This window comes from Megalobrama amblycephala, linkage group LG12 (assembly GCF_018812025.1).
Source record: "Megalobrama amblycephala isolate DHTTF-2021 linkage group LG12, ASM1881202v1, whole genome shotgun sequence".
NCBI lineage: Eukaryota > Metazoa > Chordata > Actinopteri > Cypriniformes > Xenocyprididae > Megalobrama > Megalobrama amblycephala.
In genome coordinates this window covers 14,525,743-14,541,506 of record NC_063055.1, presented here as the reverse complement: position 1 = coordinate 14,541,506, position 15,764 = coordinate 14,525,743, and the positions used below count along the sequence as shown (strand labels likewise).

At 36.1% G+C, this 15,764-nt stretch overlaps 1 protein-coding gene across 1 annotated transcript in view; it reads left to right on the top strand.

Annotated features, from left to right (window-relative positions):
• Nucleotides 1–15,764, top strand: part of LOC125279389 (nephrocystin-4-like) — a 192,306-nt gene that overhangs the window by 71,158 nt on the left and 105,384 nt on the right. The window contains 2 exon segments of the mRNA XM_048209024.1: nt 7,418–7,611; nt 10,487–10,601. Of these exon segments, the coding sequence (XP_048064981.1) occupies nt 7,418–7,611; nt 10,487–10,601 (309 nt within the window).

Below are 15,764 nucleotides of genomic sequence, written 5' to 3'. Positions count from 1 at the left end.
TGTTTGTAAGTTTAAGAGGCTGTTTTGTCGACCTTGATTTATTGCAATATTGAGGTGTACTGTTTTATTTTGATTTTATAAAATAAACATGATTGCCCTCCTCACAAATCAGCGCTTTCTTGTTTTTCACTAGTATTATTGGTCTCTTAGGTGTTGAGGACTAGTCCATCTTTTAGCCCACATACAAGTACTTGTACTTGTATGTGGGCTAAAGTACTTATGTTCAAAATACAAAATACATATGTTCTGTTAAAACCAGATAGTCAAGTCGTATTGGAATTCGTCACTTGTAACTTGTAATGGAGTCATTTTTGCTGTAAGGTATCTGTATTTTACTCAAGTATGGTTTCCAGGTACTTTCCAACTCTGCATGAGAGAAGTAGTGATGTCCAATTCATGAACAAATAATTCTTTTGAGTTGGATATATTCAATGAATCAGCTGTTCCAGTTCATAAAACCAATCTGAACCTGATTCAGTTCTATTTCAGCTCACTGACTCAATGATGTGGTCCCAGCGGTTATCAGTGAATGACTAGCTAACTAATTATCAGTCACTCAAAGCTATCGTATGGTATCAGAAGACTTGGAATATATGTACATTATTACAGTCCAAAAATTCAGTAGATTAGTGAGATTTATTGAAGTGAAAAAGCATTAAATTGATAAAATAAGGACTTTTGAAAATGAAAATATGGATTTTAGTTGTTGCAAAATATTTCTTTTCCAATAAATGCTGTTCTTTTTTTATTCTATTTCATCAAATAATCCCCCCCCCCCCCAAAAAAAACAAAACAAAAAACAAAACAAAACCCCAAAACGAAACAAAAAACAAAACAAAACAAAACGTTTCTACTTAAGCAGCACAACATTCAACATTGATAATAACAAGAACATCATCAGCATATTATTTGCATATTAGTATTAGTATATTAATGATTTCTGAAGAATCATGTGACACTGAAGACTGGAGTAATGATGCTGAAAATTCAGCTTTGCCATCACAGGAATTTTAAAATATATAAAATAGAAAATATTTATTTTAAATTGTAATAATATTTCACAATATTACAGTTTTCACTGTAGTTTTGATCAAATAAATGCAGTTTTGGTTAGCATAAGATACTTTCAAAGAAACATTTAAAGTTCTTACTGATCCCAAACATTTGTTATGTATTTCACAAATGAAGCTTGAAAGCTCCAGTCCCCATTCATTGCAATTGCATTGAAAAATGTGACGAGTGCATTCTTAAAGATTTGTTGTTTTCCTGTTTTGTCTTTCAGGTTTGAGTTACACAAGGGTAAACAAAATAAATAAAATAAAATAAATTGGGGTGAACTATCTAATTAAATCTGTAATGCATTACACTCTATGCCTGTTTGTGTTTAAAGTAGAGTGTGTTGTTTAGTTCAGCGTCAAAACATATTGCGCTAATTATATATCATTATATTGTTATCAACTTGTTGCAGTGAGCTGGTGTGTATGCTTCTTCTGACACACATACGTCACTTGTGTCATTCTCCAGGGAGTAAATTGGCAGTGATATACATACACATTGGTACACAAAGCTCATTTGATGGGATTTAAGCCATGGTGACATACTTGTCTCATCACTGTGTGGTTAGTGGCTCAGCTTCTTGCTTGTTGTTGCAGCTAATTTGGTTTTTAATGGAAAGGAGTGACAAAGATAACTAAGTGCAGACAAATTAAACACACCCTAATCAGAAGCCATGGATAAAGAGAGAAGTAAACCTACTGAAGGCACTTTATAGATTATTATTATTATTTTTTAAATCTATAATAAAGAACTATTTTATATTTAATTAAAAATGTATCAAAAAAGTGACAGTGAAGACTTTTTTTTATTGTTACAAAAAATTCTAATTGTCTTTTAAAGAATATATTTCAGTTTGCACTGAAATAATTGTTTTTGCTCTTCTGGTTAGATGCTAACTGTGTTTCATTGACTTATGCTTGCACAATTACAATGATGTTAATATAACTATAACCTGGAGGGGAGGAGGCAATAAATTCCATGACCTGAAGTTTTAATCCCTGTGTTCTTCAAATTGGGACTGTTAATTCCCACATTATTGTGTGCTGTCTGTCCGGCAGAGCCTGTAAGCCATCCCACCGACCTTTCGCAGTCACGCAATCGAACGCTACGCTGGGCTGCATCACCTGAGGGCTTTGTGTTGCATGTATTTGCTGAAAACAGGCACATTGCTACGTGATTTAATTACTTAATTATCTCTCTCGACTGAGAACACTTTTGTTCGTGAAAACAGGCATAGCCCCTTCCATTGCTGAAATAAATAATTGCTGAATATAATGTCTCTGGAGTACTGTGTTTCTCTCGGCTCACAGTGTTCTTCCAGATAATTGGACCTCAGATTTGTCATGTTGCCCACAAGTGATTTGAGACTGTTGACCAAAAGTAAAGTCTTAGAAGGCACCAAAAATTGCTGTATTTCACAGGGTCACAACCAGAAAATTAATTGATCAATATCGGCTTTTCATTGACCAGTGTTTAAAATTGTACGTATCTTACTGTATCTTGAATGTTTTTATTACATCCCTGGTAGATCACAAAGCTATAAAAGGGAAAGTTCACCCAAAAATTAAAAATCTGGGTTCTTGCTAGTGATATAAATGTGAATAAGTACATTAATGTTCAAAAGTTTGGGGTCTGTAAGATTTTTTTGAATGTTTTTGAAAGTCTCTTATGCACATCATGGCTGCATTTATTTGATCAAAAACACAGTAAAACAGTAATATTTTGACATTATTACAATTCAGTACAATTGATTATTACAATTATTACGTTATGATTTATATAAATTTCAATGTATTCTTGCAAGTACAGAGTCAGTGAAACATAGTATCTAATCAGAAGTGCAAAAAACAATTCTTTGAATGCAAATTAGCAAATAAGGTGGAGATTGAAGGTGATAGTGAAAATTAAAAGAAATGATATCACGATAATTATCACTGTCATTTTGTCGCCCAGCCCTACTATGGCTCCAGAAAACTATATTTTTGTAGCTTGGCAGCTCCTGGTCACCATTTACTTTCATTGTATGCAAGAAGAGCAGCATGAACATTTTGCTAAACTTCTCCTTTTTTGCTCTACAGAGCAAAGAAAGTCATACAGGTTTGGAATGACATGAGGGTGAGTAAATGATAATAGAATGTTGGATGAAGTATTTCTTTTTCAGTCTTAGCTTTGTGTTTAAACAGCAGATGACATTTTACAGAAAGACATTTAGTCTCAATGTATTTATCGCATAAAAACAAACATGATGTACCTCTCAAGTCATCATTCACATCTATATCACTGGCAAGAACCCATCAGACTCATAGAAATGTGCAGATCTGACCTATTAAGCCGTGAACTGGGCACAAAATTGCATTACATCCACTTTAAAAGAAAGATTTTAGAGGTTCTCTGATGGTCGCCGCAGTAGCTGGGTGATTCACGGCGTAAAGTGGGATACGCGCGGACTGCTTCTTGTAGGCCTGCATATAAAACACTGCACACAATTGATATGCTAATCGGAGGAGCGGTGAGTGGGAGGCCTAAGCAGATAGATGCGACTCTCACCCTGAGGAGAAGTGAGAGAGAAAAGCTGTTAGTTCCATACCTTCTTTTACAGATCCTCTGTAATGCTGCAATTAATAATATCTGACTGCTGCTGCCACACCGTCTCAGAGCCCATGCATCTTCCAAACACCAGGTGTCTGCCAAGAGTCTCCACACAATGGCAGCAGGCTGTCGTTTAATTGATGTGTTATTGTAAACATGTCTGGACACTGACTTACAAAGACAGCTGCTGGTCTTGGAGATGCACCCCCCAATATTTAGCAACTGGTGACAGTTTTCGGAGACTGGGGTGCATGTACCTGTGATGGTTTATGTAACAGGAAGGGACATCTATCAGACTTCTTCTGGATTTTGCTAGGACAGTTTTGAAGTCATAACTCCAGTGCTGGGGAGAAACTAACTGAAACTACTAACTTAAAGCTGCAATATGTAAAAATTTTTGCAGTAAAATATTCAAAAACCACTAGGCCAGTGTTATATATTTTGTTCAGTTGAGTACTTACAATATCCTAAATGTTTCCAACTATTTGTAAATCGTGAGAAAATTACTATTTTAACCAAGGATCCGGGGCAAGTGGTGAGATCGCCTGTCATTTGCGTCATATTCACGTTACCCTCGGTTTCCGTTTCTACAATAAAGACGCTTTAATATATTACATGTTTTAATAGACAAGGGAACAACTGTTTGGTTACATTTATAGACAGAAAACTATTGTTATATGTATACTTTAGTCTTATTTTTTAAATCTAATTTTCTTGATTTTTTTTTTTTTTTGCGAGTACCATGCCTAAGAGAAAAACACTATTTTGTGAAGTAGCTAACATAGCATAATCAGATGCAGCTTTATTTTTAGTAACAGTAATACAGCATTTTCTCCATCATACATTACGTTTTAAAATTAATTGCATGATATTAATCTACACAAGCCATCCATTTAATATGATATTCTAAAATCGATCTAGCTTACTGCAGTGTGTAACAAGTGTCTCTTGGCAGCCACTAAGCGAACGCGCAGAGTAACGTTATAACATAATTTTTAACACACTCAAATGTACCTAATATAATAAACAGAGCTGCATTACCTCATACTCATGACTGGAAAAGCGGAAGCGGCGCTGACGACTGTGGCTTAAAGGGTTAGTTCACCCAAAAATGAAAATTCTGTCATTAATTACTCACCCTCATGCCGTTCCACACCCATAAAACCTTTGTTAATCTTCAGAACACAAATTAAGATATTTTAGTTGAAATCCGATGGCTCAGTGAGGCCTGCATAGGAAGCAATGACATTTCCTCTCTCAAGATCCATAAAGGTACTAAAAACATATTTAAATCAATTTCTCCCAAAATATTCTTGTCGCTTTATAATATTAATATTGAACCACTGTACTCACATGAACCAATTTAAATATGTTTTTAGTACCTTTATGGACCTTGAGAGAGGAAATGTCATTGCTCCCTATGAAGGCCTCACGGAGCCATCGGATTTCAACTAAAATATCTGAATTTGTGTTCTGAAGATGAACAAAGGTCTTACGGGTGTGGAACGGCATGAGGGTGAGTAATTAATGACAGAATTTTCATTTTTGGGTGAACTAACCCTTTAATAAAAGTTCAGCTGCTCGCGAGGCGTGTGTTACGTTCGTCTCTCATCAGCAATTGCTCCAGCGGCCTCGTTCAGCTCCCACAACACTCAGTCCTGCTCTGCTTCATACTACAGTAACGTTAACAATTGCATCCATGAACATGATTTCTGCCTGAGTCCTATCCCGATTTATTTCCACCGGTTGTGAGGTGAGGACCAAATGTCCCAAGATACTGCGCTCAAACTTGGCATCATCAAGCTACATAAAAAACTACATAGTGCACCTATAACTATATGCATTTTTTCAGTAGTGTGCAAGTTGTTCAGCTGTTTTGAAAACAGTGTTTTTTTTTTTTTTTTGTTGTTTTTTTTTTTTTCAAGCTATTTTTACCCCAACAAGTAATGTACATTAAAATTCAAGGTTCCAAAAGGGGGTTTTCGCTGTGATGCCATAAAGGAACCTTTCATGGGACAGTTCTTAAAAGAACCTTTTTTTTTTTTTTTGAGTGAAGGACATTTTAATAATCTAAAGAAACTTTCCACTATAAAGAACCTTTTGTGCAATGGAAAAGGTCAATGGATGTTAAAAGGTTCTTTGTAGATCCTTAGATGCCAATAAAGAACTTAGCAGGAAAAAAAATGCTATATTACAGTTTTTTTTGTTTGTGCACCACATTTTATTTTTGAGAATCTGTTCACACAATTTATTTCAATTAACTGGTTAAAAAAGGATCCATAGATTCTAGTCCCTGCACAAAATTTAAGAAATGTTAAGTTAAATAAATAACTCATTTATTGGTTATATTTAGTGTCATATTATCTGTTTATCTGTTCAAGTTTAATGCTGTCACCCTAATTGAGACCTACTGTAATTTGGACAACTATTTCAGTGGTTTTCCATTGTGATTCTGGAATATCACTGCATTTATTTATGTCTCCCTTATCTAACACACCCGATTTACATAATTAGTTCAACAGTAGGGGCGTTAAGATTAAACTGGGTGTGTAACTGTAAGGGTGACATCCAAAATGAACAGTGCTTCCTCCAGGACCAGGATTAAGAACCATTGCCTTAAATGTAATTTAATTACTTTCAATTATAAATAGTTTGTTGTTTGGTAGCTACAGCTTCAAAGAAGGTTCCCCAATACCGCAATAATCCAATATAAAATTCTGTTTAGTCTAAACTAGAGGGATGAATCAGGTTTCCAGCATTGAGTAATTTTTCCTGAGCTTACTGAAAGCAAAATGCTACACAAAATGACAAACTAACAGCCATGTGTTTAAAATAAAGTATACTTGAACACTATACTGTTCAAATGTTTGGGGTCAGCAAGTTACTACTTTTATTCAGCAAGGACACATTAAATTGGCCAAAAGTGACACGAACAACATTTATAAGGTTGATAAAAATTTCTGTTTCAAATAAATACTGTTCTTTTGAACTTTCTATTAATCGAAGAATCCTGAAGAAAAGTATCAAAGGTTCCTCAACATTGATAATGAGAAATATTTTTCTGCATATTTCTGAAGGATCATGTGACACTGAAGACTGGAGTAATGGCTACTAAAAACTCAGCTTTACCATCACTGGAATAATTGTATTTTTGATCAAATAAATGCTGACTTGGTGAGCATAAGAGAGTTGTTTCAAAACCAAAAAATCTCACAGATCCAAATGTGTATGTGCTGGATTTTGGACCAATTAAATTTGACTTTGGGTGGAACTACCACGAAACATAAAAACATAAATATAAAATCCAATTAGCTGTCTTCGTTAATGTGACTTTTATCACATTCTATCATTTCAGGGCATATTGCAAAATATTTGCCTCATGACTTTCTTTGCTTTCTTTGAGTCAGTACGTTTCATTCTCTGTATATTTTCTCCCTGCAACTTCTACACTCTCTGCTTACAAGAGAAATGCCATTCAGATTCAGGCTCGAGGACAAAACGGATCAATAGAGCTTACATGCTTCTCTCACTTTACAGCACAGAGTTGTCGGAACTGTGCAGCTTTCAAAAGCAATCTGCACGTTCCATTCCTATACCTCCTCTGAGGATTAAATGTTAACAGGCCCTGCCAAACACACTCCCCTCTATGGCAGAACATACATGGAATTCCTCTCACGTGTCTGTGCTAACACATGTTCCTGTAATTATGCATAAATGTTTTCTGATCAGAATGGCTTTTGAAATCCCATCACGTGTTTGTTTTCTTGATCAGAACAGAGGTGCGGAGGGACGCTCGGTTGTGGTGCAGGAGCGCAGGCTGCTGGTTGGGGTTCATAACGGCTGGGGTTGGGTGGAGAAGCCTCATGTGTTGGTGCTGGAACGTGAGGCCGGAGGGAGCGGAGCGGCCAAGGCTCGTGGAGCCAGCTCAGGCGGCAGCTTCAGGCAGACCTCCACGGACAAACTCAGGTGAGTAGTCATTCCATCTGGTCCACTAATTTCCTGTAATTCTGAGAAATGTTGCCATACTTCCATGGATCTCACTTCCAGTTGCATACAGTTTTACTGAAATTCTTTTATGCCAGATATCCTGGATCTTTAATGATCTGTTTTTCTTTTCAGCTACAGCTACTACGACGGTCATAATTCTCATACTACTGTCTATAAAGAGATCATTGATTGATCTGTGTCTTCCTGGCTTGTGCTCGATGGTCTCATAATCCAGAAATTATTTTGCTCACCCTCATGTTGTTTCTGTATTGATTTCTTTTTTTAAAGGAACACAAAAAGAGACATTTCGAAGGATATTCACACTGCTTTTCTTCACACAATGAAATCAAGCAGTGCCCAGGTGCTGTCAGACCTTGAAACCGACAGAAATCACTATAAAAGTGGTTCGCACATAATATTTTGCCAGCTTTCAAGTTTTCTAAAGCCATATAATAGCTTTGTTTGCAGAGCAAACTGAATATTCTAATTAAAATAATTTAATAATTAAATATTATTTAATTTAAATAACAGTTAATCAAAATATTTTTATTTAATTGAATTTTTACAATCTGCAACTGCTCTATAACTCTCAAATCTCATTTGCGCATGCACATTTAATTTATGCAATTTAATGCATCATTTAGTAGATCAAACAGTAATATTGTGAACTATTATTACATTAATAATAAAATAACAATGAATACATTTGTGTAAATATTATTACATTTAATTATTGATAGCACAATATCCAGCGTTAGCGTCAGTTCTGGCATGTCACGTCAGTCAAGTTCACATCAGCTGACCCGCGTCAACCTATAGGAATACGACGCCTATCACAGCATCCATATGGGGTTATTGCTGGTCTCCCTGCTCTTATCCATGCTAGGCTGCAATACAAACTTTATGCATTATCAATCATATTTGACGATAGGGGTCCTGACAGAAATGCTTTCATTGTTGGGAAACACAGCAGCTCCTAGTTTCTTCAAAATATCTTATTTTGTATTACACCCAAGAACACAAGCATTTCTTGTTCTGGAACAACATGAGGGCGTGTAAATGAGTTCAGTATTTTCATTTTTGGAAGAATTATTTCTTTAATATAAACACTCTACTGTCAGACAGCTCCAGTGTCTCTCTATGGCCTCCTCCAGTCTAATGCTGCATCTGTCTTTAACTCTCAAACCCACACTGGTTCTTCTCCCTTGTGCTTACCCAGCAGAGATCCCCGTGTCCTCTCCTCACCTCGTTGGTTTTCATCCCAGTTCCATCTCTTATTCAACACAGTCCTTATCAAATATGGATTTTTAGGGTGATTTACACACTTTCTCTCTGGATGTTAAATATTTAAAAGCATCTTTTCCAGAAAGTATTAAAAACAGTTCTTCTTTCTAAATTAAGGTTTCTCGTGTCTGCACTCTTCGTTTAATTAAAACGCTGATAAGCCGCTGCAGTACAACGCAAATGAGAACGAGGGTTTGATTGTTGATGTCTGTTTCACTCCATCTGCTGCAAAAAAACCCTCCTCCATCCCAGCCCCCACCACCACAGAGTCACTGCCATGTGAGATCTCACAGAACAAGTCACAAGCACCGTTCATGTGCGGTGAGAGAAAGAGGTCTATAATTACCCAATGAGAGAAATTAGGTGTCTGAGAGAGTGGAGCATCACATTCTGCCCTTTATAAGAGAGAGAAATTGGGTGTAATTATGGAGACGTTAGCACTAAAAACTTTTACTGCACGTTCTTCTCAACAACACCGCTGTGATGACGGCAGCAAATGTGTCTATGTGAGTGTGTGAAAACCTGTCAAGAATGATGCAAACGATCTGACACCAGCCTTCCAGTTTGTAGATGAGAGTTTGAACATGAAATTTGGGAATTTCAACACCTTGTAGTAACGCTGTCTGAAACAAACTTTTTTGAGTCCTGTTTCAATTTCATCACTTTTTTCTTTGTCTTCCTGTATGGAAAAAGCGATGTGAACCTCATTTTGAAGTTTTAATATTTTGTACTGTGCTGTGGGTTCATCTAAGATGCTGTGTACTTTTTCCTCTGTAGCCTGTAACTGCTTATGTAATAAGCTGCAATCATAAAGGCTTTTTTGAGATTCAGAATCAGACTATAATGTGATGACTACAGAATCAGTCATAGAAACAAAAAAAAGTTATGAAAAATAAATGCAATTTGAACAACTTACCATGTTAGAATGATAATAGTTATATTCTAATGTTGCACAAGCATTAAACTCGACATAGAAAACCAAATTTTTTAGCTCAAAACTTTGTGTACAGTTCCTGCTAAATTGCTGTTCTTTCCCGTTTCTAAACCCCATTTGTCAAATTAATATGGCATAGCTGTTTTCTTCCTCGAATTAGAATTTCTAAAAATTCTATAATTACATACACTACCATTTTTTTTTATATAAAAGAAGTGTCTTATGTAATATTGAATGTTATTACAAATTATATTTCAGCAGCCATTACTCCAGTCTAATATGTTTTTGGAAACTGTAATACGTTCAAAAGAACAGCATTTATTTTGTAACATTATACATGCTTTTACTCTTTACACTTTTTATCAATTTAATGTGCCATTGCTGAATAAAAGTTTTCATTTCTTTATAGCCTTTATAAAGAAGTAGTCTGCCAAATCTATAATAGATTCATCACTATGGAATTGATGCTGAGCTTTCCTAACACATAAAACAGTGAACTGAGACACCTGTGTTAATGAATGTCACTTGACTAGTTGTGTTTCTGGGTCAGTGTGGGTGTGTAGGTTCATTACACAAGATTCCATGCCGAGCTCTGATATTTCCGTGATGTCAAACTCTGCTTTCTCTCTCCTGCAGTGATGGACTGTCTCTTCGTGGCAGTGTGGAGCTGAAGATGATGAGGGACGTGGCTTTCAGCATCGTCTTCCAGCTCCAGTATGTTTTCTCTTGTCCACTGGTTGGAGATGGGCAGGTGAGTTATATGCTAATGATGTGCCTCTCAATTTCTTTCTCGACTTTACTCCGGTGAATATGATATGAGTAGTGAATTGCTTGTTTAATGGCACTTTCACTATCTTTTTTTTTTTCCTTTTTAACTAGACATTTTAGGAATTTTGCTTATAACAGTTCTAAAAATAATTTGGGAACACCAGACTGTTTACTTGTGTTTACCTGCAGTCTGCAGGCACAGCATCACTAGCGGCTGTTGAAAACTGCGGGAGGAAGTTTCCCCAGATTGATAAGCCCACTCTGAAATATAGTGTATTGTTTTTTGAGACCCCTGGCCCTGACCTTAGTATGTCTGAAAATTTTGGCCGGGACTTTTGGGATGGTATTGCATCAGTCGAGCACACCAAAATGTAACTTTTATTTCCTGACCTGCCTCAAAGAAACTGCACTAATGAGTCCTAAGATGCCTGTCTATTATACATTTTGAACATAATCTTCATCATTTCCATAATCATGCACATGCTCATCATAATATTAAATGGAAATCCATCTTTTCAGGCTGTTTATATGATGCAAGTTGTTGTGAGAAGAGGTCAGGAAGTTTGTTGTGATTGGTCGGTTTGTGTTGCTCCCCAAAATTGAAATGTCTGTCATTAAAGGGTTAGTTCTCCCAAAAATGAAATTTCTGTCATTAGGTACTCACCCTCATGTTGTCCCAAACCCGTAGGACCTTTGTTTGTCTTCGGAACACAAGTTAAGATATTTTTTATTGAAATCTGAGGGTATCTGATCCACACATAGGCAGCAATATCATTGTGCATTTTGACCTCTAAAAAGTTATTAAAGATGTCGTTAAAATAGTCAACGTGACTACAGTGGTTCAACCTTAATATTACGAAGCAACGAAAATACTTTTTGTGCGCAAAAACAAAACAAAAATAACGACTTTATTCAACAAATTTGTCTCTCCCCTGTCATTCTGCTACGTTGTTTAAGTTGCAGAGCTTCCATGTTTATGTCCGAACTCGGACTCTGTATTGTGATGCTGATGCAGGAGCCAGCCAATACTAAGCTGCCGTTCTGACGTAGAACCTGGAAGCGCTGCAACGTAAATAGCATAGCAGAATGACAGGGGACAGATGAATTTGTTGAAAAAAAGTTGTTTTTGTTTTGTTTTTATGAGTGAATGTAAACAGCTGAGAAAGAAAACGCGTGTGTAACGGTATGTTGGATCCCTATATTCAGTCTTAGGCCGTGTGTCCACCAAAGCATTTTTTCCAGCTGCTAGCGTACTTTTTCAATTGTTTTCAATGGGAACGCCGCGTTTTTTAAACGCCAGGAGCGTAACGAGGCGCTGAGCGTCTTTTTCACGCTCAAGCGCTGAGAGCTCGGCGTTTTTTACTGGTCGCCTCAAGTTGAAGAATGTTCAACTTTGAGTAAAACGCTGCGCTCATCACTGTCACTTTTTAGCCAGCCGTCCAATCAGAGTGGAGGAGGGGCGGGACAAATACAACACCGACCAACTGTCATAACATTCTTGCTGTACAAAGACATCAACAAACAGAGAACGGAACAAAATGGATGAGAAATTAATATTGCTGGTCTCCGAAAACACATAGCAAGTATTCCACATTGTGTCAACATTTTTAGTCTGAAACAAATTACCTGCAAAATCAGTTATAAGTAACACTGCTGTGGATATTCCGTATCATAGCAACAAAGCGTCTCAACGGAAAAAACCGCTGCGCTGCAGAAGCGCTCTCAAGCGCTCACAGATCAAGGCGTTTTAAGCAGAGCGCCTAGCGTTTTCAGCTGGCAAAAAACGCTTTGGTGGACACACGGCCTTAAAGTGACAGCAGCCAAATATTACTGTTGTTAATCAAACAACAAAAGACAAAGAGAAAGTCACTCAGTACTCTTGAATGAATAACTTTTGTAGCTTTAATAAGAATTAATCTATATTTAGTGTTATTTTACATTTGATTACTTTCAATTTCTGTTGTAGGCTAGTACTTATCTGAATACCTCTGTTAGTACATCTTCCTGAAAAACTGTTTATTTAATTTGTACTTTTGTTCTGTTGTATTTATTTGTCCGTTAGTTTGTAATTAGTTTCTTTGTTCTTGTTTAATTGTAACCTGTAACTGTTTTGAGGACCTTTTACTTAGTTACATTAGTTAACCTATTATTAGTGTTTGCTATTATTAGTGTTTGCTGAAGTTGCCTAATAAGCCTATTGGTAATTGTGAAATTTTACTGATATCTAAAATGACTCATATCACGAAACAAGACTTTGATCATATCGCCCACCAATAATCGTGTTAAATAATTTACCAAAATAATCGTGATTATGATTTTTGCCATAATCGAGCAGCCCTACTTGAGAGCAAAGGTGATTGTGATTTTCCTGAGTAGGATGTAGCCATTTTTGATGACATCCATATTATTATACTTCATAAAATGTATATACACTACCGTTCAAAAATGTGAAATACAGTAAATGTGAAATACAGTAAAACAGTTATGCTGTGAAATATTATTACAATTTAAAACAACTGTTTTGTATTTTAACATATTTTTTTAAATGTAATTTATTTCTCTGATGTCAAAGCTGAATTTTCAGCATCATTACCCCAGTCTTCAGTGTCACATGATCTTCAGAAATCCTTCTAATATGCTGATTTGGTGCTCCAGAAACATTCCTTATTATCGATGTTGAAACAGTTGTGCTGTTTAATATTTTTGTGGAAACCATGATACATTTTTTCCAGGACTTTTGATGAATAGAAAGTTACTGTTACATTTGATAATTTAATGTATCCTAGCCAGTGACCGAGTTATTGCATGATGTTTTATCTGCTCTTCATCTTTGCCGTTAGATAGAATAGTTCAGTAAGTTTGAGACCTCCAGTCCAGTGGAGTCCAGTGAACTTCTGTGACAAGAGTCCGCAGGGATGGAGGAGAGTTTGCCTTTTCTGTTTAGAGCTCTTTCTAATTGAGAATGGATCTGAGAGATAACTCTCTCTGTCACACTCTCACTTTCACTTTCCCCCCCCTCCCTTATCTTGCTCCTTCTCTTGAGCATTGCCATGTCTCTCATTGCCTCTCCCTGAGGAAATTAAACAGCCATCCTTGACCAGACAGCCTCAGTAAATAAACATATTGGGGGGAAAAATAGATTTGGGGGGGGGGGGGATCTCAGGTTCCAGGCAGCAAGCACAGAAGCAATCCAATCAGGCTTTATTCATCCGCCCGGACCCCCCATCCTCTCGTTTCTTTGCTCAGGGCTCTGGTTCAATCTTAACACCCTCAGGATTAGCCCCCTCTAATGAAATGACACAAATGTGCCTCTTTAGTCTATCTAGAACAGTCTCAACACACACACAGTTGTCTGAAAACCCAATACGTCTCCAGGGTGCTTGTTTTTCTCTGCCAGGCAACACAGAAGGTTTTTAAAAACACTTGTCTCTACAGTTAAGTCACAAGAGATATTCTGCCAATTACACGTGTGGGTGGAATCACCATAGTGCTCTATGGGATGGACGCTCTTCGTGACCGGCAATGTAATTTTCCACCTGCGAGGGTTAAAGAGTTGCCAATTAAAGCCTGTCAGAAAACAAGATGCAGTTCTGTAGGCTTGCTAAATGCTCATTTTTAAAATGCTGGCTTAATTGGAACTGAGAACTCCTCGCCATTTCAAATTGTTCACGAAGATGAAATTTTCAAGTAATTATATGCGAGTGCAAAGCTTTTTTGGAAACTGAGAATTTCTCGAGCTGTCGAGGCTGCTGGTTGAAGAGACAGGCAGAAGTGTTGGACAAGTATCGCCTCACACAAACTGCAGTCACAAACTGTGCTGAGTTTGAGGTTAAAAAAGGAAATTCGAGTGTGTGTGTGTAGATTCCTAATGACATTTGAGGTGGCGTGTGTGAGCGAGAGAGGGGAGACAGACAGGGTGAGAGAGGGAGACAGACAGAGAGGGATGGAGTAATTGCGTTATAGGTGTATTTATAGAGCGTGTTGAAGGAAGGTGTCTGGAAAGTCATCATAGTGACTAATAAAGGTGGGACGAGACTCGACCTCCTGAAGATAGAATGACCTGCCTTGCAGCGCCGTTAGAAAGAGAGATTTTTCTTTAAATTTCAAGAGCTAATGGGTTGAGGCTTTTCTCGTCGCTGGTGTGTCCTAAATTGTTTGTAATTATTACACAACTTTCTGGAATACTTGATTCTGATTGGTCAGTTGCTAACTACAGACATATTTTTTTGTAAACTGACTGTTAAACTATTTAATTAACCATTGTCACAGGTACAACTGATAGTTTCATGGCTCTTGTGTAACTTCATAGCTCTATTTCTTGCTTAATAAAGTAATTTCAGCTCAAATTAATACATCACACCCTGTCAGGGTTTATTTTGCATTAATGATTGTGCATTATCACTTACTTGGTCTTTAATAACAGACTGCTAAGAGTATCATTATTTTTATGAATGATAATTAATACTATTTTTAAGTATTATGTACTGTATGAGGCAACACTGAAAAAAAAAAAAAAAACATTTTCAAGATTTTTTTGAAAAATGTATGTTAACTTCTCTATACTAAAGGTCAACACAAGAAAATCTGGGACATTCCCAAATCATTATTAAATCAGTAAAATCAAAATTAAAACCACAGAAGCACATACCAAATACTGAATTTCTGCAATTTTTGTACATATTTAAAACAACTTTTCACTCAGATTGTCATGATGGTAGTGTAATTTGTGAATCAAAAAGATCTATAAAATAAGAAAAATGTAAAATGGCATTTTCATTAGTCGGCTTAGACTAATAATATAATATAATATGATATAATATAATATAATAAATTTTTATATAATTTTATATAATTTTTTAATTTTTATATAATTTATAATTTATAATTTACTTTATAGATTTTATTTTCTATTATTTATTTTAAAATTATTTTATTTCATATATATATATATATATATATATATATATATATATATATATATATATATATTTATATTTCATTACAGTTTTTCTCGATTGCTTAAACACATTTCTTTAAACTATGCCTCATATTCTCAAAACAATAAACACAAATCCATAACGTCTCACTCAATTTCCCAAACATCCTATTTTCAGGTCATAATGAAGCTCTACACTCCAAACCATTC